The sequence below is a fragment of the Notamacropus eugenii genome, chromosome 4 (assembly GCF_028372415.1).
Source record: "Notamacropus eugenii isolate mMacEug1 chromosome 4, mMacEug1.pri_v2, whole genome shotgun sequence".
NCBI lineage: Eukaryota > Metazoa > Chordata > Mammalia > Diprotodontia > Macropodidae > Notamacropus > Notamacropus eugenii.
Genome location: NC_092875.1, coordinates 51,240,951 through 51,260,156, shown reverse-complemented (window position 1 = coordinate 51,260,156; position 19,206 = coordinate 51,240,951). Strand labels below are relative to the sequence as shown.

At 42.7% G+C, this 19,206-nt stretch overlaps 1 protein-coding gene across 1 annotated transcript; it reads left to right on the top strand.

Annotated features, from left to right (window-relative positions):
• Positions 1-55: 55 nt before the first annotated feature.
• PEX11G (peroxisomal biogenesis factor 11 gamma) lies at positions 56-18,691 on the top strand. Its single transcript, XM_072600848.1, has 5 exons — positions 56-163; positions 2,865-3,053; positions 10,639-10,817; positions 12,001-12,063; positions 17,323-18,691. The coding sequence occupies exons 1-5, from the start codon at positions 104-106 to the stop codon at positions 17,552-17,554; spliced, it is 723 nt and encodes a 240-aa protein (XP_072456949.1). The 5' UTR covers positions 56-103; the 3' UTR covers positions 17,555-18,691.
• Positions 18,692-19,206: the final 515 nt, after the last annotated feature.

Here is a 19,206-nt window from a genome sequence, read left to right as displayed (position 1 = left end):
CGCTGGCCAGAAAGCTACACGGGGCGGGGCCTTGTGAATGACTCGCAAGCCCCGCCCACACGCAGCGTGCTGACGTCACCACATCCGGCCCGGAAGGGTTGCCATGGCGGCGCTCAGCGGCCTAGTGTCTTCGCTGGAGTCCTATAGAGGCCGGGACCGCTTGGTGAGGCCCCGGGCGGGCTGGGACCGGACCTCGGAGGCGGGGGAGGGCGGCGGGGCCGCGGGCTTCTCGCCGTGGCCGCCTCCTCCTCGTTCCCGAGGGTCAGCCCGGCCCTTCCTGTGGGCCCCGGGCTCCGTGGGCGGGGTGTCCCTGGACAGAAGCGGCGAAGCCCCCCGGGGGAAGGGGTGGGGCTCTTACCGCCCTTCTGCCCCTAAGGCCTCTGGGAACGGAGAGGACGTGGGCGCCGACCCCCCGCCCCTGCCAAGCTCTGAGGCAGGACCTCGATAAAACACCCTTGGTCTTGGGGCCTCAGTTTCCCCACCTGCTCCTTGAGTCGTCGGTGCGGTTAAAATGTGAAGGGCGCTCCCAGGACCGGGATTCCTGGTATAGCAGAAGGAGTCCAGGATCTGGGGCCAGAGCACCCTGGACAACCAATGTCCAGACCACAAACATTCATTAAGCCCCAGCTGTATGCCCGAATTGTTCAAAGCGCCGGGATCTAAAGACAAAGTAAAAGGCAGCCCCTGCCCTCTGGAACTCAAGTCAGAATCCTAGATGCCCCTCCACGAGTCTGGGCTGCATTTGGTGGAATGGAGTTGGACCAGATCATGGGCTTTTACCTCAGAGTCCATAAACTTGGTTTTTCTTTTAAATATTTTGAGAACTTATCCAACCTATTTAGTTTCTTTTGTAATTATATGGCTTTAAAAATTCGTTTAAAAACGTTATTCTTCAATAGACTGTCTGAAAGATCCATGATGCAAAAGGATAAGGTCCGCTGGACTGGATGATCTCTTGTCCCTTCCACTTCTAGGGTCACTGGTTACAGGCTTAGAATTGGAAGGAATGTTGGAGGCTGTTTGGTCCAGCCTCCTCATTGTATAGAGGAAGTAGGCGAGGACCCAGAGAAGTAAGGGACCTCAAACTTAAAGTGATATTTTAAGTGGGGAAGGCAGGGTTTGAATACAGGACCTCTGAAATCCAATTCCGGTCTGCTTTCCATTTCACCAAACCATATTGTCATTCGAATCCTAGCTCTGCAAGTCAATATTTCGGTGACCTTGGGTTAACCAATTCTCTGGGCCTCAGTTTCCTCATCTGTAAAATGAATCAATAAGAAGAGATTATTTGTAACATCCTTTTGAGCTCTAAATCTATGATTTTAGTTTAATTGGTAGCTTTCTCTTTAGGAGGAGGTTGACTAGAACTAGACAATTTTAAGTTTTCTTGTGGCTCTATACATCTCTATTTAAATGAAGGTTACAAGGATTGTGCTGATGAGGGGCCATTATATATCTGCTGCATGTGAGACTTGAACCCAGGCCTTTCTGGTACTGTACCTCTCTGACATACTATGTGACTCCATGCAAACCACTTAATTTTTCAGTTCCGTAGATAATTTTTTAAAACTTTGACGGTGCAGAGGTGATGCAGACCTGCATTAGTAGAGTTTTGTTTAGCCACGAAATCACGAGGCCAGTCTGTCCCTGCTGCTGCTGTCCTTATCACTGCTATATGCAGGGCTATACTCCAACGCAGTATGTAGGACACAAAGATAAGACACAGGCTGCTGCTTTGATGAAACTTGCTCTTTAGTAGATGAATAGGCCATGATCTAAACTAAAAATGTATTTTTTCTCTAAAAGATCAGTGGTACTTGTCCTGAATTTAATGGTTATAAAGTGGTGTTTTTAGATTTAAAAACTGGTAGCTTCCTCTTTAGGAGAAGGTTGATTAGAATTCATGCCTCTTGGCTCCCTAGCCAAGTCTCTGCCCTCCATAAAGTGCTGCCTACTTTTGTACCATGTATCATGAAATATTTAACTTAAAGCTTTAGCAAAGGCCTAGTCTTTTATCAGTTATATAATTTTGTGGCAGTGAGGGAGAGAAAAAGAGTCACTGATACTGTAGGTGAAGGTAACAAGACTCCATCTTGCAGTGAAGTACAAATCATTTTGGAGAATTGTGCTATGCACTTGAGGGACTGACATATTTACATATCAAGGGAGTTCTAGACTATTTATGTACCTAAGAAAGCTCCAAAACGTTTACCATTTGTTTCCTGGCCATTTTTGAGCTTCGTATGCTATACAGATCGCTACAAAGTGCTTTTTTTGTTTCTCTACTTCTTTTTTATCCTACCCATCTTCCAGATAAGTGAGCATACAGATATCCTCTGGTTCACACTTCTCAAGTAACACTGAAGTAGTTCTTTCTCCTAGGGGTTGGTTTCAAATTCATATTTCCAGTGTTTCCCAGGCCACCAAAGTCACATTTTCCACTTTCCAGTAACACAGAGCAATGACCTATGTTGCTTTATCCTCAGATACAGTTCCACCATTTTGAATTTCTACTTTTTAAATTCAAAATTCATTAGTTCAGTCTTGTCACCCATTACTAATACCAGCTAGGGGTTTTATCACATGATAGCATGAATGATCATATTTGAAAAATGAATTTTCAACATTTTATTGTTATACTATTTAGCAAATACGATGTGCCCAGCATTATGCTAGCCATTCTGGTAGAGAGAAATGAAATACTGCGTTGAAATGGTGTTTGTTGTCTGGTTGGGAACAGAAGACCAACATATAGTATGTACCTTAAAACCAGGTTAGTGACAAAAAGTGATAGTTGGCTGCTACAGATAAACCATAAATCGATGCCCCACTTTCTCATGCTTGCTGCCTCTGCTTTGCTACAGGTTAGGACCTTGAGCTATGGCTGTCAGCTGATTGGTGGGCTCCTGGCTGAGCAATCTTCTGTCAGGTCTGAAGTAGGGAAGAGGCTTCTGGTGATTTCTGCACAGCTCAGCCACTGCAGGACCGTCTTGCGGTTGTTTGATGACCTGGCTATGCTTGCATACAGCAAGCAGTATGGCCTGGGTGCAAAGGTAACCACATCAGAACTATTTTGTAGAAACAGTGTTTTAGATATGGCCTGATCAGAAGACTCTCATCGTTAAGGAGGCTGCTTAAAACCACTCTTGGTTCTTACAAGAGCTTGTAATATTACTTGTTCCTTTGGGAATAGGGTAAACATAAGGATCATGGAATGAGTGAACTATGACAAACGAATTGCCCTGTGGACCCTGGAAGTACCTTGTTAGAGATAAATTATTTACCATGAAGGAGTATAGTGTTTGAAATCACTTTCAGCTTTAAATCCTAGAAGCCTGCCATGGTGGTAGAGAAAAGTGAACACCAGATAAGGAGTCAAAGGGTCCACCTCTGAAACCTATCTCAGCCATTTCCAGTGTGACCTTGTGCGAGTGACTTCAGATCACCGGGCCCCAGTTTTCTCATTTATAAAATGAAGGGATTGGACTAGATGACCTTTAACGGTCCTTCCAAGTCTAAAGCATTCACTACCTGGTGGTAATGAAGAGTCCTATGTTGATTGCTACAGAGGGGACAGAAAACTACAAGATATGGTCCCTTCCCTTGCAGAACTCACATTTTATTGGATATTACCGTTTAGTGAGACATAGAAGCTCACATTCCATTGGATATCTCAATCCAGTTAGACACAGAAAAATATAACCAAGATTACCTCTAAGGTGTCAACTTGAGTTCTATAATCTTATGCTTTCTCAGATTCTTCCATGGCATGGTTTTAAGTCCCCTTATTAGTATGGTCATCCTCCCATGGACTTGTTTAAACTTGGTAATGTCTCATCTAAAATAATTTTGCGCAAGGGCAAATTCTTCTAAAGTTTTATTGGCATATTTGTTTTTATATCATAGACATTTTTGGATATAGCCTCCCACTCATCCCTTTTAGCCCTCCCATGTAACAATAAAAAAATAGTTGGCCAGGGCTAACCAACCCAGTGACCACATCTGTGTGCAACATTCCAAGCTCATACTCACTCCTACCTTTCTCTAGAACCAGGATTAGTCATTACAGTTATTGTGTTTGGCATTTTTCCTCAGTACACTTCCTAAAATATGACTCATTCCCTCAGGCCCAGGTTCTTCCTGTCTTCTATGGTTATAGTTAGCAGCAGAAGGCTCTATAGAGTGGCTTCATAAGGAATTATCTCTAGTTATTGGCCACACGTTTGCATTACAGGGGATTTTAGGAGACAATTCTTTTTCTTTTTTTTTTTTTGAAAAAAGAATATAAGCTATAAAAGACAGTAGCAGTGTCTGATGGGTCCTTTTTTAGAGACTGTGTCTTGGTAGGGTCAAATGACATTTGGTGCCCTCTTCAGGCTCAGGAATTCAATTTAACAGACATTTATTAAACTTTTGGTATATTCAAAGTAGTGTAGCCTAATGGATATAGAGCTGCCCTCCAAGTCAGGAAGAACTAAGTTCAAATCCTATCGCTGACTCTGACTGACTGTTTGACTTTGAGCAAGTCAGCAATTTTCTGAGCCTGTAGGCTGCAGAAAAGTACAGGTGCCAATCTGTATGGTTAGAGGGATTTTTTTTCATCAGGGAGTTTCCTGTCACCACATCCAAGGTCTTAGCCCTCTATATGCAAGGTGTCAGAAATGCAAAGATAGCAAGTAACACAGTTTTTGCATTTGAGGAGCAGGGCAGATGCTGTATATATATGGCTCCCTGTGAGTGAATGCAGGGAGTGCATGCAGAGGACAGAGGAGAGCTTCAGGCACACTACTCTAGAAAAACTGGAAGAGGGCTTCACTAAGGAGCTGGCAACTGAACTAAGCCTCGAAGAAAAGGCAGACACTGAAAGGAAGTGGTGGAGAGCAAGGGCATCATAGGGCCAGGGGAAGGCTTGTCTGACTGCACTGGCACATCAAGCTCAGGAGGAGCTGGTAGATCAGCTCAGGCCAGGTTGTTGAGGATGGGTGTGTATGTGGTTTTAGTTTGGAAGACAGAAAGAGAAGAAGGAGGGATGGTAAACGCCACACTAATGGGACTGTATGAGGCTGTATCTTAGCTGTGTGCAACAGGGAACCACCAAAGGTTTTCTTGGCAGAGAAGGTTAGACCTTAGAAGAGTTATTGTGACATCTGTGTGAAGGATAAATTGGAGACAGGAAAGTCAGTTATAATCTGGTAAAGCAGCGTAAATAAGAAATGAAATAGGGCCTGGGCTAGGATGGTGTAAGTATGGTATAGATGGAGAAAAGATGATAGTGTCTGCATGTAGCAGGTGCTGAATAAAGGGTAGTTGATTGGCAGATGGGAGAAATGGTGGTGTTAGAATCAACAGAACTTAGCAACTGATTAGATTTGGGGGTGGGGCATGAAGGCATAGGAAAAGTCATATTGCTCAGGTTTTGAGCACAGATGATAAGAATGATGATGTCATCCACAAAACTAGGGCAAATGGGTGAAGGGTCAAGTATGGGGAGAAGATGATGAGTTCAGTTTGGATGTGGATTGGAGGGGCTGTGAGTATACCTGGGTAGAGCTGGAGGTGCAGGACTGAATTCAGAGGCAAAACTCGGCTCTCTGTGTGGATCTGGGAATCATTTGCTAAGGGTTGATGATGGATTCTGTGGAAGTGAATGAGATCACCAGCATAGAGGAAAGAGAAAGAAGAAAAAGGGGGCCTCTGATAAAGCACAGGAGAACACCAGAATACCAGAGAGAACACCAGAAGAAGAAGGATGATGTGTGGAGGAGCCCAAAGACAGGAGAAAGAGAACCAGGGAAGGTGGCCTGGCATCAGAGAGCCTGGGCTGAGATTCTAGTGCTGTCACTTACTCTCTGTGTGGCCAGACAAGTTACTGCCTTTCTCTAGATCTCAGTTCCTTCATCAGTAAAATGAGGTGTTGGACTACGAGGCTGCTGAAGTGCCTTCTAGTTCTAGACCTGTGATCCTTGCAATTGACTAAAAAAAAGAGTGTATCCAGGAAGAAGGGGTGTGGAGTGTAGAATACTCCATCGGGGCAGAGGGTGGTTGAAAAAAGGCTCAGGTTTACTAGGATGTCAGTGATATAAGGAAAGTACTAAGAATTAGGCAAAAAAGGTGACCAAAATGTCATTTTCTTTGTCCCATAGGTCCGTTGTTAGACATTGGTTATCCTAAGGGTGTCAAAGACATAAAGGTTTTTACATAGACCAAAATATTCATAGTAGCACTTCTGAGGTAGCAGAGCAGTGGAAAGCTGAGATGCAGGAGGGTGTAGTGCATGTGGGCATTAGGCTGTAGCTGGCTTCAGAGTCAGCAAGACCTGGGTTCCTGGTCCATCCCTAACACACACAGGCTTTGTGACTGTGGACAAGTCATCTTACCTCCTAGAGCCCCAGGCAATTCTCTAAGATCAGTTCTTAACCTGCAGTCTGTGAACTTGTTAATATTTTGATAAGTGAATTTCAATAGAATTGTTTCCCTTGTCATCCTATGTATTTTTTTTAAACATGATTTTGAGAAAAGTTCCATCCATAGGCTTCACCGGACTGCCAGAGGGGCCCAAGCCACAAAAAAAAATTCAGAAACTCTGCCTTAAGACTAACCCTAACCCTAAGTAGGGAGGGATTTGCCTTGGTAGAGGGGGATTCCTGACCAGTTCCTACCAAAGAAATCATATGATTGATTAAAAAACACAGCAACTGGAAATCATAGATGCTTATTGATGGGGGCGTTGCTAAATAGATTGTGGTACATTAATCATGTAATGGACTATTACTGGACCATAAGAAATAATAAATAAAAAACACAGAATTCAAAGAAGCACGGGAAGACATAGGTAGTGATATCTAGGAGAGCGATAACAAAGAAAGAAGTGGCACAATGATTGTAGTAATCTAAAGGGAAGGAACAGAAAAAAAAGAAAGAGAGTGCTGTAATTATAATGACAAAGTGTGACTCCTGGAGAAGAGGTAGGAAAATGGGCTGCAGGTAGGGGATATTGGTCCCACAGTCAAGCAAAGCTGGTGGTTGGCCTTTGCTCATCTGGTTTTCTTTTCTCTTTCCTTTAAAATCTTTGTTTCAAAGGATGGCTCACTGGGTAAGAAGTGGCAATGAATGTGATGTAAAAACAAAAGATGGGAGTAAGAATAAGGTTTAAAAAATAGTGAAAGATTATGGTGACTTTTGAGAGAACAGTTTCTGCCAAGCCAGATTGAAAGTGGTTTAGCTATGAATGAATGATGAGGAAGTGGAGGCAGGAAGGGGTGTAGGTTCCTTTTTCTAGGAGTTTAGCAATGAAAGGGAAGGGAGATAAAGAAGGATAGTTTGAGTGGCTGGAAAGGTAAGAGGAACATTTTTTTGTGTTAAGGATGGGGAGATCTGATCTGATTCTTCTCTAGAGAACTGATTCAGACTGATGAAACTGGAGAGAGACTGATCAGTCATCAAACATTTATTAATCAAAATTATTCAGTTCAGCAAACATTTATTTGACATCTACTATATCTCTTTACAGAGCACTGTGCTATATACTTCGATTTTATTCTAGTGGAAAAATAAGGATGCAAATATAGATAACTTTTGAACAACATTACACTAAGTATGTATTAGATACAAGTGCTAAGGCTTCATGGAATAAGTGGCTTTTGAGTTGGTTTTTTGAGAATGGGTATGAGTCCAACAGGTAAAAATGAGGAGAGAACCCCCTCAAAGCCAAGTGTTTTACCTTGGAGTTTATGAACTTGTTTTCAAAAACAGATTTTGTTAACTGTATTTCTTCAGTGTAATTGGTTATAGCAGTAAGCACCCCAGCATATACAGGGAGCCTACTATCACAGGTTCTTATATGTGCATTCATAAAAGGAAGCAACTTTCAGGGGGCTAATCATTTTAATCAAGCAGATGTATTATTCCTGTAACCAAGCACCTAGTTCAGTTGAGTCAGCACCCTGAACTTCAAAGAAAATACAGAGAAATCAAAAGACCAACAGACATGGCTTCCTCTGCCTGAATTCAACAGACAATTGGACCTCAACTGTCTGACCATAGTTACTAGAGAGGGAAGCCCGACATCTGGGTTCTCAAAGCTAGGGGCCTCCTTACCAGCTTCCCAGAGTCCTCATCTAGCACTCAAACCTTCTTACCAAAAACTAAGCCCCAAAATAAAACCTCAGCTCAGCATATTTGTATTGTTTTTAGAGCCAGAGAAGTCACAGCCTTTGAGAACCAGTGCTTCATTAACAAAAGGCTTGGTCCTTCCCACAGATCTTCCCTAATTAAACTCCCCAGGCCCATTAATGGATGGGAAAAGATCTTTAATCACATTAAAATAATTAACAATACAAGTACATATACTGTTTCTACTTAAAGAAACTTGTTTCTGTACTTTACTCCTAGTAAAGACTCTTGATTGATAAAGGCAAGATTCAGTCAGAGGCACTTGACTATACTAAGACAAAAACAGCAAAAGATCCTATTTTGATTGCTGTCACATTGGTTTCTTTTGTAATCTTGTGAATTTTTAATGCATTTAAGAACATTATTTTGAAAAGGTGTCCACGGGTTTTACCAGGCTGCCAAAACAATCCATAAAACAACCAAAAAAAAAAAATAATTAAGACCCCTTGCTCTAGGCAACAGGACTACTGTAAACTAAAGGTACATGGATGGAAATGTACAAGCCAGGGAATAATGCAGTTTTGTTGGAGGGTAACAGTAGGAGAAGTCAGGAAATGTAGGATGGCACCAGAGTGTGGAGGATCTCGAATAACAGTCAAAGGGCTTTGAACTTTAGTTGGGAGAGAGAAGGAAGTCACAGGATTTTTCAGCACAGAAGTGACATAGTCAGGTCTTCTGTGTTTGTTAGAAGCAGGCCCACATTACCTTTTGAAGAATGACATTTTCATTAAGGCAAGTTGAAAATTTCCTAGTTGTTACAGCCTAGATGACCTCTTCTGGTCGCTTCTAGCTCCAAGTCTTTGATCCCATGAGTGGTAGTGATGAGTTCACAAGAGCTGTGCCTTACAAGACAACTGGTCACAGCTATCTGCTTAGTACCTTTTCTCCTGGTAGGTAAGGCCATCCCTGAAATCCAGCCACAAAATCAGAAAGTGCTAGATGTGTATGAAATCAGAGCAGAGGGCCTTGCATGTCCTTGGGAAAATTTCTTTGAGCCCTCTACTCTTCTAGGAGAATATCTCCCCAGATAATTGATCCTGGCCACCTAGAGTCTGAATGTACTCTTCTATGGATAGTGTCAGGGATGCAGTGACACCCCCTCTTTCTCTTTGGCCTCCCTTTTCTAGACTCCATGCAGATCTCACCCTTCTGCTAAGGCACCATTCCCTAGGACAAGTCACAACACAGTTGAATAGAAGACAGCCTTCTTTCCCACCAGGTACATTCCAGGCATTCTTTCCCAAGGAAATCTGAGGAGCAGTCTTCCTGGTTGCATTTTGGAGACTGATTTTCTAAATAGATCATAGTTTATTAGTCCCCCCTCCCCAAACAATATTGCTGCATATCACATCACAGTAAAGGAGATCACAACCCAATGTCTTTTTAGTTACACAGTAGGTGGATGTTTTATATCATTTCTTAGCCCAGTGGGGTGGGGGTAGGGGGGTGCGGTTTCCCTTGCCACTGACCAACCTCCTATATGTTAGAAGGAAGACATTTCCCCAACCTTTCCAGATCTAGGGGTGCCCCCATGCTCTGACCACGGAAGACAGCAGCCCAGGCTGAAAGCCAGAGGAGTGGGAAAGCCCACAAGTACTCCAGAAGTTCAGATGAGGAAGTGATCCCTGCGGCCTGAGGTAGTGGTGGAAAGGCTCTGGAAGGAGGGGTGGCTTGAGCTGAGCTTCAACACATGCCCAGGCTTTGGTGGGGAAGAGGAGGTGTTGGAGGCTGCAACGTGCATCCTGTCCTTCTTCACATCCAATCAGTTGCTGAGCCCTGTCCATTTTACTTCCACAATGTTTCTTGTGTCCATCCCCTCCTTCCTTTTCCTAGGGCTGCCACCCTCATTCAGCCCATTCTGAGGTGCTTTGTTAAGACAGGGAGCATAAGCTGCCAGGCTGGAGCAGGAGGGTGGTAAGGGGGCAGGAGGAAAGAGGCCACCAGCTAGGGTGGGGCCTTAGATGCCAGGCTGCACAGTTCATGAACTCCTGCTTCATCCTGAGGGCTGGGCACAGCAGGGCCTTCTAGTACAAGGGGGAGGGCTAAGTGGACCCACTCAGTAGCACACTGCTCTGAAGCATGGGGTTTGTGCAGAAACAATTCCGGAGGGAGAATTAGCTGCAGCTGCAACACATGGCAAAAGCCAGCTGTTGTCTTCATAACGAATGCGCTGTTTCTATTGTCAGAAAGACTCTGCATGCGTTTGCTCTTTTTGCTGGAGCTGTTTGGCCTGGAGAGTTGGCAGGGAAGGAGCATGGCCTAGTGAAGTCGCTGAGTTAACCATAGAGTGTGCCAGGGAGGTTAGAAAGCCCAGTGGTGACCACTGACCTCCCCTCCCCCGCCCTCCTCTCCTCTCTTCTCCTTTCCCTTCTCCTCCTTTCTTCCCTTCTCCCCTCCCCTCTTTTCCTCCTCCTCCTCTCCTCCCCACCCCCTCTTTTCATTCCTTCCATCTGTGTCTCTCTGCAGGAGGAAGATACTATCATCCGCTGCCTGTCTGTCATCAATAACCTTGCTGATCAGCTCTATTACCCTTGTGAGCACGTTGCCTGGGCTGCTGATGCTAAGATTATTCACATCAACTCTACCAGGTGGTGGATACTAAGTACAGCCCTTTGGGGCCTTTCACTTCTCCTAGGAATTGTACGGTGAGTGAAAAGATTGAATTATTTGCCTGCTCCAATTTGAGTTAATCTCCAGGAGGAAACATGTGACTTTAGTTCAGAGATTTCTCTAATGGTTCCACCAAACAAAGAAACACTTGAGCTGACAGCCCAAGTGGATGAGGCTACTGGTGACATATGAGCCATGTGAACTAAGAAACCCTCTTTCTATTGGTCAAGAGTGTCCAGGTGCCTGGGGCCAGGCACCGTCATCTGAGTAGGGCTTTAGCTGCAGTCTCTCTTCTCAGCCTGCTCCTTAGGGAGTTTGTACGTCCTTGGCCTTCTTTTCTCTATTCATGACGAAATCAGACCTTTTCTGCTCTGACCTCAGGAAGGAGAAATAATTCCAGAGAAGCTGGCTGCTCTTGTTGTTTCTAAGGGAGATAAGCTCCTGCAGAAAAATATCTGGTGTCCTGCTATATTCTTAGCAAAAATGCCTAAATAAGACTGTCAGGTGTTTACTTGTATGTTGAATTCATCCAAAAGCTTCAGTATCCAGAGAACTTCAAAGCAGCATTTTCTTTGCAAATTTCTTAATGCTTTCAGAGGTGCTAAATGCATTTTAAAATTCCTTGCTGCAGAACACTAGTGGGAGAAAAGACATTTCCCTTTCTAGACTTCTAGTAATTACCTTGTTTGGATAATTAGCTGTTTAGAAAGCTTTAAAGCCTTATTTAAAAGTAAAAGTCTTTGTTTTAATTCTGGAGTAATTTTTAGTGAGTTACCTTATTTGTTGGGGGCTCTCCCAGAAGGCCATTATAATAAAAGGACCAAAAAAAAAATCACTTCATAAAGATCCGAAGAGTTTCTCAAGAGCAGCCCTTGCCTTCAGCAGCAAATCAAATATGAAAATAACCAGTATTCTGCTTTGTAAGATGTGCAAATGGATGTTTTTTGGTTTCAGTCTCTGCTTACAGTCTTCAGAGATTATCTTTTGGAAGCAGAGGATCTGGGTTTAAATCCTGGCTCAGCTACTTGATACCTGTGTGACTTTAGGCAAGTCACTTCTGTTTTATGGGCCCCTCTGAAATGAGGGGTTGGATGACCTCTGCTCTCTGCAGTCCTTAGATCTAAATCCTCTGGTCTTCCCTGCTTCTTTGACGGATAGACAAGGCAACCACCCACCCACCGTGTATGTTTTTCCCAATAGTTTTTCTTTTTTTTTCAGATCACTGAAGATTATAGTGAATCTGAGAAGGAAATTAAGAAATCCTACAGGAAAATCTGTTAGGTATGGCTTCATCCCCTTTCATATTCTTTCTCTCCTAGGAAAATTGGATCATAGTTCAATTACATCAACTAATTTTCATTTTAAGTAGGAGGCAACACAAGAGGAATGGGATGATTAGCAAATCATCCTAGTTATCTGAAAGAGAAGTTGATAGAATTGGTTTTCCTATTGTTTTCGTTTCATAATGAGAAGCATTAGTAATTTCTGAATTCAGTCATATTCTGTTAAATGTTTAACAACCAGATCCAGAGCAGGGGAAGAGCTCATACAACATACTTTTAAGTTTAATACTTATTATTAATATTTTCTTCATCACTTAAGTAACAACAAACCAGGCCCTGATGTACATGTAGCATTTACCAGTTACTGAGGTGTAAATCCTCACTCTGAACATTTAACAATCAGCTCAAGAGCTGGCCTAAGCTGGCTCCAGCATACCACTGCCTGAATTATTGCCTAAGACTGTGGCCTAGAGGGGCATGATTATTTTTGGCAGAACCTATAGCATCAGTTCTGTAAAGGAGTTTTAGAGACCATCTTAATCTTTTCTGTGTCCTAGGCCCCTCAAGCAGTCAGTCTCATAAAGCATATGGAGCCCTTCTCAGAATCAGGTTTTTAAATGAACAAAATAAAATACACAGGCTTACAAAGGAAACCAATTATGCTGAAATACAGTTATCAAAATATTTCTTTAAAAAAGTTCATGGATACAAAAATGTGCATACCCTTTGACCCAGCAATGTCACTTCTAGGACTCTATCCCAAAGAGATTATAAAAATGAGAAAGGGACACACATGTACAAAAATATTTATAGCAGCTCTTTTTGTGGTGGCCAAAAACTGGAAATCAAGGGGATGCTCATCACTTGGGGGAATGGCTGAATAAATTGTGGTATATGAATATAATGGGCTACTTTTGTGCTGTAAGAAATGATGAACAGGAAGACTTCAGAGAGGAAAGACTTGTATGATCTGATGCTGAGTGAAAAGAGCAGAACCAGGAGAACTTTGTGCACAGCAACAACCACAGTGTGTGAGGATTTTTTCTGGTAGACTTAGAACTGCTTTGCAATGCAAGGACTTAAAAAATTCCCAATGATCTTTTAAGGCAAAATGCCTTCCACATCCAGAGAAAGAGCTATGGAATTCAATCGCAGAATGTAGCAGATCATTTTCTTTTGTATTACGTTTTGGTTTGTTTTATAATTTCTCCCATTCGTTTTAATTCTTCTATGCAACATGACTAAAGTGAAAATGTATTTAATAGGAATGTATGTGTAGAACCTATATAAAACTGCATGGTGTCTCAGGGAGGGAGGGGGAAAGTAGGGGGGAAAGGAGGGGGAGGGAGGGAAAAAAATCTAAGTTATATGGAAGTGTTTGTAGAACAATGAAAATAAAATAATAATTAAAAAAGAAAAAGAAAAAAAAGTTCATGGACCCCAGGGTAAAAATACCTGATCTAAACCAGTCTCTTCCTTCTGCAGAAGGGAAATTGAGGCTGTCCAGGGGGGAATCTGAGGCTCAAAGAAGGGAAGAGACTTGCTCAAGATCACTGAGCTGCTCTGTCTTTTTGTATCCTGCCCCTGTCTTCCCCTCCAAAGCCACAGAACCAGTGGTACCTGATCCAAAGAGCTTTGTGGAAGCCCATAACTCCAAATGAAAATACAGCTTGGTTATTTTACACTTTGGCCTGTAAGCTGGCAGGGCCTGACACCAGGGGGGGATCATGCTCAGAATTCTCTGGACTTGGTACCTTGGCTTTCTTAGTGGTTAGTGTCAGTGTGGCCCACAGTGGGGCTCCTAACTCTGCCATGCCTCAATGTCTTCATCTCTGAAATGGGGTTGAGATACTTACAGGGCTATTGTGAGGAAAGTGCTTTGTAAGCCTTAAAATGCTATAGAGGTGGTAGTATTATTATAAATACTTGTTGAATTGATAGCAGAATAAATAGTGATTATAATGAGGAAGTACCATTAACTCATTTATGTATCAATGATCTGTGATTCTGTCTGTGTGGGCACTGCCACCACTGAGGCAAACTGCAATCCATAGATAAAGCCCCTTCCTTGTGCTCATGTGCCCATTACCCTGATTCAGGGCCTCAATGCAGTAGCATCCTAATTGGTCTCCTGCCCCCAGCTGTCCTCCATACAGATGTCCAGGTCTGACAGAGTCACTTGCCTGGAAGTCCTGGGGCTCCCTCTGGCCTCTAGAAGAAAATACAAGCCTCACTTTATTCTTTTTTTTTTTAAATAATTATTTTATTTGTTTTCAGTGTTCTACAATCACTTCCATATATCCCAGATTTTTTTCTCTCCTTCCCCACACCCTCCCCAAGACGGCTTGCAATCTTATATAGGTTCTACACATACATTCCTATTAAATACAATTTTACCATCGTCATGTTGAATAGAAGAATTAAAGTGAATGGGAGAAACCATAAAACAAAACAAAACATAACACAAAAGAAAATGGTCTGCTTCATTCTGCAATCCAATTCCATAGTTCTTTCTCTGGATGTGGAAGGCATTTTGCCTCAAAAGTCCATTGGGAATTTTTAGGTCCTTGCATTGTATGAAAGACTGTCTACCAGAAGAGTTCCTCGAACTCTGTGGTTGTTGCTGTGTACAAAATTCTCCTGGTTTTGCTCCTTTCACTCAGCATCAGTTCATATAACTCCTTCCAGGCCTCTCTGAAGTCTTCCTGTTCATCATTTCTTATGGCACAATAGTATTCCATTACATTCATATACCACAATTTATTCAGCCATTCCCCAACTGATGGACATCCCCTTGATTTCCAGTTTTTGGCCACCACAAAGAGTGCTGCTATAAATATTTTTGTACATGTGGGACCCTTTCCCATTTTTATGATCTCTTTGGGATACCATCCTAGAAGCAATATTGCTGAGTCAAAGGGTATGCTTATTTTTGTAGCCCTTTGGGCATAGTTCCAAATTGCTCGGTTGCTCTCCAGAATGGTTGGATCAGCTCACAGCTCCACCAGCAATGCATTAGTGTTCCATCTCACAGCTCCACCAGCAATGCATTAGTGTTCCATCTCACCCACTTCTTCTCCAACATTTATCTTCTTCCTGTTCTGTCATGTTTGCCAATCTGATAGGTGTGATGTGGTACCTCAGAGTTGTTTTGATTTGCATTTCTCTGATCAATAGCCTCACTTTAACTTTTGAGGCCCTTCTCCTGATTGAAATATTCCTTGACAAGTTCTTTGCATACTACTTCCATTTACACGTTTACATCCTGGCCACACTGACTTTTTTGGCCTTCCTTGTACATGCCCATGTCCATCTCTCATCTCCATGTCCTTACCTGGAATACACACCCTCCTAACCTATGCCTTATAGAATCTCTAACTTCTTATAAAGCTCAGCTCAAGGTCTGTCTCCTACAGAAAGCTTCTCCTGACCCCTCCAGAAATGACCTTGTTTCTCTCTGGTTATAAATATGTTGTTCCTTGTTCCCAGCCCCCTGGAATGGAAGACAACTAACTTCTTGAGGTCAGGGCTAGGACAATGCCTAATACATAGTAGGTGCTTAGTAAGTAACGGATGGTTGAATGAATCAACTTGCATGTTGAATAAGCCTCAGAGAATTGCGTTAGGCCCTGAGAAATCTTACGACTCATCCATAGTCTTACTGCTAGCCACATAGTCCAGTGTGGATTTGAACTCAAGTCTTCCTAACTCCAAGTACTTGATTATGCCAGAATTATACTTGAAATTCTTTTATATAGTGTTTTAAGGGTTTACAAAATAATTTCCTGTGAGGTTGGTAAGATCAAGTATTATTCTTCTTTACAGTCACCGACACTGCTAGTGTCAGACCTTGACAAGGTCTTCTGACACCAAGTCTAGGGCTCTTTCCATAGTTACTATGCCATCTCTGTAGGTCAGTGGAAAGATTTTATTTTCTTTATAATAAAATGTCCAGGGTCACATTAGAAAGAGAAAAGAGTTGAATACCAAAAGACTCAGGTTCTAATGCTGACTCACTAACTTGACATGTGAATTTGGGGAAATCTTTTAACTTGTCGGTATCTCAGTTTCCTTATCTGTAAAACAGAGAAAGTAATACCTATTTCAACCTCCTCACAATAGCATTATGGCACCCAAAGAAGATAATTCTTGGGAAAAGACTGTGAAGAGTTAAAAGCCTTATATAAATATAAGGTATGATAATGTTTCAAAAGACAGATGAGGTCACATCCCTAGGACCCTATGTTTTGCAGATGCTTCCTTCACTAGCCCCATGAGGTAGAAGAGTAAACTGAGCTTCTAAGAGGTGGAGCTGTATGAAGTCACACAGTAAGCGTTTAAGTTGGGATTTGAAGTCGGTGATGCTTTACCAACAAAGAGCCTCTCTCTTCTCCCCCACTCCCCCCACCTTCCACACACACACACACACACACACACACACACACACTCACTCACACTCTGCCTTGGAGTATGACCTTTGGTCTCTGGCCTCCTGGGCTAATACTGATGCTCCTTCACCACTCTGCCTCCCTATGGAATTCCTTCTTAGGACACAAGCATTTTCTGTTTTGACTACCTCAGACTTGTTTACATCTTTCTCCAGCCCTTAACACAAGTGGTCTGCAGAGCTCCCCTGGGCCTTGGAGATAGGTCAGATTAATGCAATTACAATTGGCTTATCTCCCCTCCATAGTCTGCTTTGGTCAGGCCACATTCTGGGAGCCCCATTTTAGGAAGGATTCTAATATGCTACAATGAGGACCAGGAAGGACCTTGTGAAGCTCAGCTCAAGGAACTGGGGACATCGAGCCTGGAGAAGAGAAGGCTTAGAGGGGAGACAGTAGCCGACTTCTCATACTTAAGAGACGTCTGTGTGTGTGTGTGTGTGTGTGTGTGTGTGTGTGTGTGTGTGTGTGTGTAGACAGGTTCTGAAGCAATGGGGAGAAGCTGCAAATTGGCCAACTGAGGCTGGGGACAGGAAAAGCTTCCTAACCATTAAGAATGGTCCAAGAGTAGACTAGACAGCTTTTGGAGATGGCAGGGGGTTTTCAAACAAAGGCTAGCTAACTCCTCCTTGAGTGTCATTCTTGGGTCTAGGTTGCATTAGATGGCTTCTGAGGAGGCCCCTCCCAGCTCAAAAATTCTGTTTCTGTGACCTTGTCTTCTATGTCCTCGATGACATGTGCTATCATAGACTTGACTCTTGTGGAGTAAAAAACTAAGCATTTAGCACCTTTTCTTTTTCTGTCTTTCACAGCAAATCTTTTAGAAGACAAAAGAAGATGATTGAAACTCAGGTGAAGTCAGAAATTTTAACCCTTCTTAGCAATTTGGCTGATCTAGCCAATGCCATCCACTGGTTGCCTCCAGGATTCCTCTGGGCAGGACGATTTCCTTCATGGCTTGTGGGTCTCATGGGCACCATATCCTCTCTCATTAGTGTGTACCAAGCATCTGGGTCTCACTCTGAAAAGCCGGATGACTCTTGATGTTGATGACTTGTTTGAGGAACACATGAATGTGAAAACTCTTGATCAAAGCAGGGGTCATTAGGATAAAAGCTGGGTTTTTAATTATTCAGAATAATAATATGACTATGGAAATTTAAGAAAGAGATCCAAAAATTGCTACTGCCTAGGTGAAACATAGCAGGGCATAGGTTTAATTTAAAGGAATGAGACCATTGGAAGTATGTGGGCCTGAAGGGCTCTTCAGATCGGACAGCAGTGAGACATCTTTTGACCTCTTGTTTTGCAAAACTCCAGCAGGGTCATAGTAGATTCAGAGAGATAGTTCAGGCACTGCCACCTATGGAAATAACCTTGCTATTCATAATTCATAGAGAGGGAAAGTTGAGAAACTGACTGAGCAGGTTCTGGTATCCTCAGCTCTGTGACTGTCCCTTCTCCTCAAACCTCAGAGCACCAGGTTTTTTTGTTGGTGGGAAATTGTGGAATTGCCAGTATTTGTGGGCAAAGCCTAGGACTTCTCAGCTGTCCAGGGCTTGTTCTGCAGATTGAGGACCAAATACCATCTTCCTCAGGTTAGCTTAAGTTGTAAACCTTGCCAAGCCCTCATGGGGGATGTAGCTTTGTGGATGGTTGCGCTGTTCTGCAAGCCACTGACTTCTCAAGGATCAGCCAACAGTAGCATCATTAGAATCCAAGAGGCTCTTTTCACCTTATCTTAGATGTGCCTTTAACTCATAACATGTTAAGAAGGGGGATTCCTTTAGCTTGGCTGACTGAAGCTCAGTTTCTTCTCACTTTTTTGGTTAGACAACAGGAAATGTTTCTTTTGCTGTAGGAGAAAGAACCCTGGCCTGGGAATCAGGGGCTTGGGCTCCTAGGAGGGCTCAGTCAGTTCATCGAGCTTCTCTGGGCCTGTTTCCTGGCCTATGTCTGCTCTACTTTCTTCAACAAATATAACAAAGATCAAATGAGATATGTAAAACACTTGTGAGGCAATCTTCTCCTTGGAATCTAAAAACAAATCAACTAGATTTTGTTTTTGAAAATAAGTTTTTAAAATATTATGTGCTAATGATAAAACAAATGAAACTTTGCTTTGATATACAAGAATCATCTTATATGTATCTAATAATAAAATAGAAAGTAGAAGATCAAGGTTTTCCTAGCCCCCCACTGTAGTCTACTATTATTACATGCTGCTGTTTACACACACGATGTGGCTACTGACCCATCATCCACTGGACATCTTATCTATTCAAGAATCACTCATTAATTCGGTTCAGTTCAATAATCATTCCTTAAGTGCCTCCTACATGCTCAGGAATTCAAAAGCAAAAATGAAAACGTCATCTCCTATATGCAAAGCTCCGTGACTCAAGTTGGAGTAGAGATCTTAAATAAGACAAAGTATAAACTCCTCAAGGCATTTACAGTCTTGCAGAGGAGATAAAATACAAAGAACCTCATTCCACCAAGTATGATACATGCACAAGAGGAGTTCTAAGTGACCCACGGTCAGGTGAGGGTTAGAACCACACTGGCTAGAAGGATCTATGAAGGCGTCATGAAGGACGTTGTGTTTGTGATAGACCCTGAAGGATGGATAAGATGGCAAGAGACAAGCAGGGGAAAAGGGCAGTTATGTATGCTGTGGAGGTCATTGCATTTGA

Excerpts from the sequence above, each read along its gene's own strand:
- PEX11G (XM_072600848.1), top strand. The coding sequence starts at position 104 with ATGGCGGCGCTCAGCGGCCTAGTGTCTTCGCTGGAGTCCTATAGAGGC. Across the intron at positions 164-2,864 it reads ATAGAGGCCGGGACCGCTTG|GTTAGGACCTTGAGCTATGG; the intron begins GTGAGGCCCCGG and ends GCTTTGCTACAG. Across the intron at positions 12,064-17,322 it reads CCTACAGGAAAATCTGTTAG|CAAATCTTTTAGAAGACAAA; the intron begins GTATGGCTTCAT and ends TGTCTTTCACAG.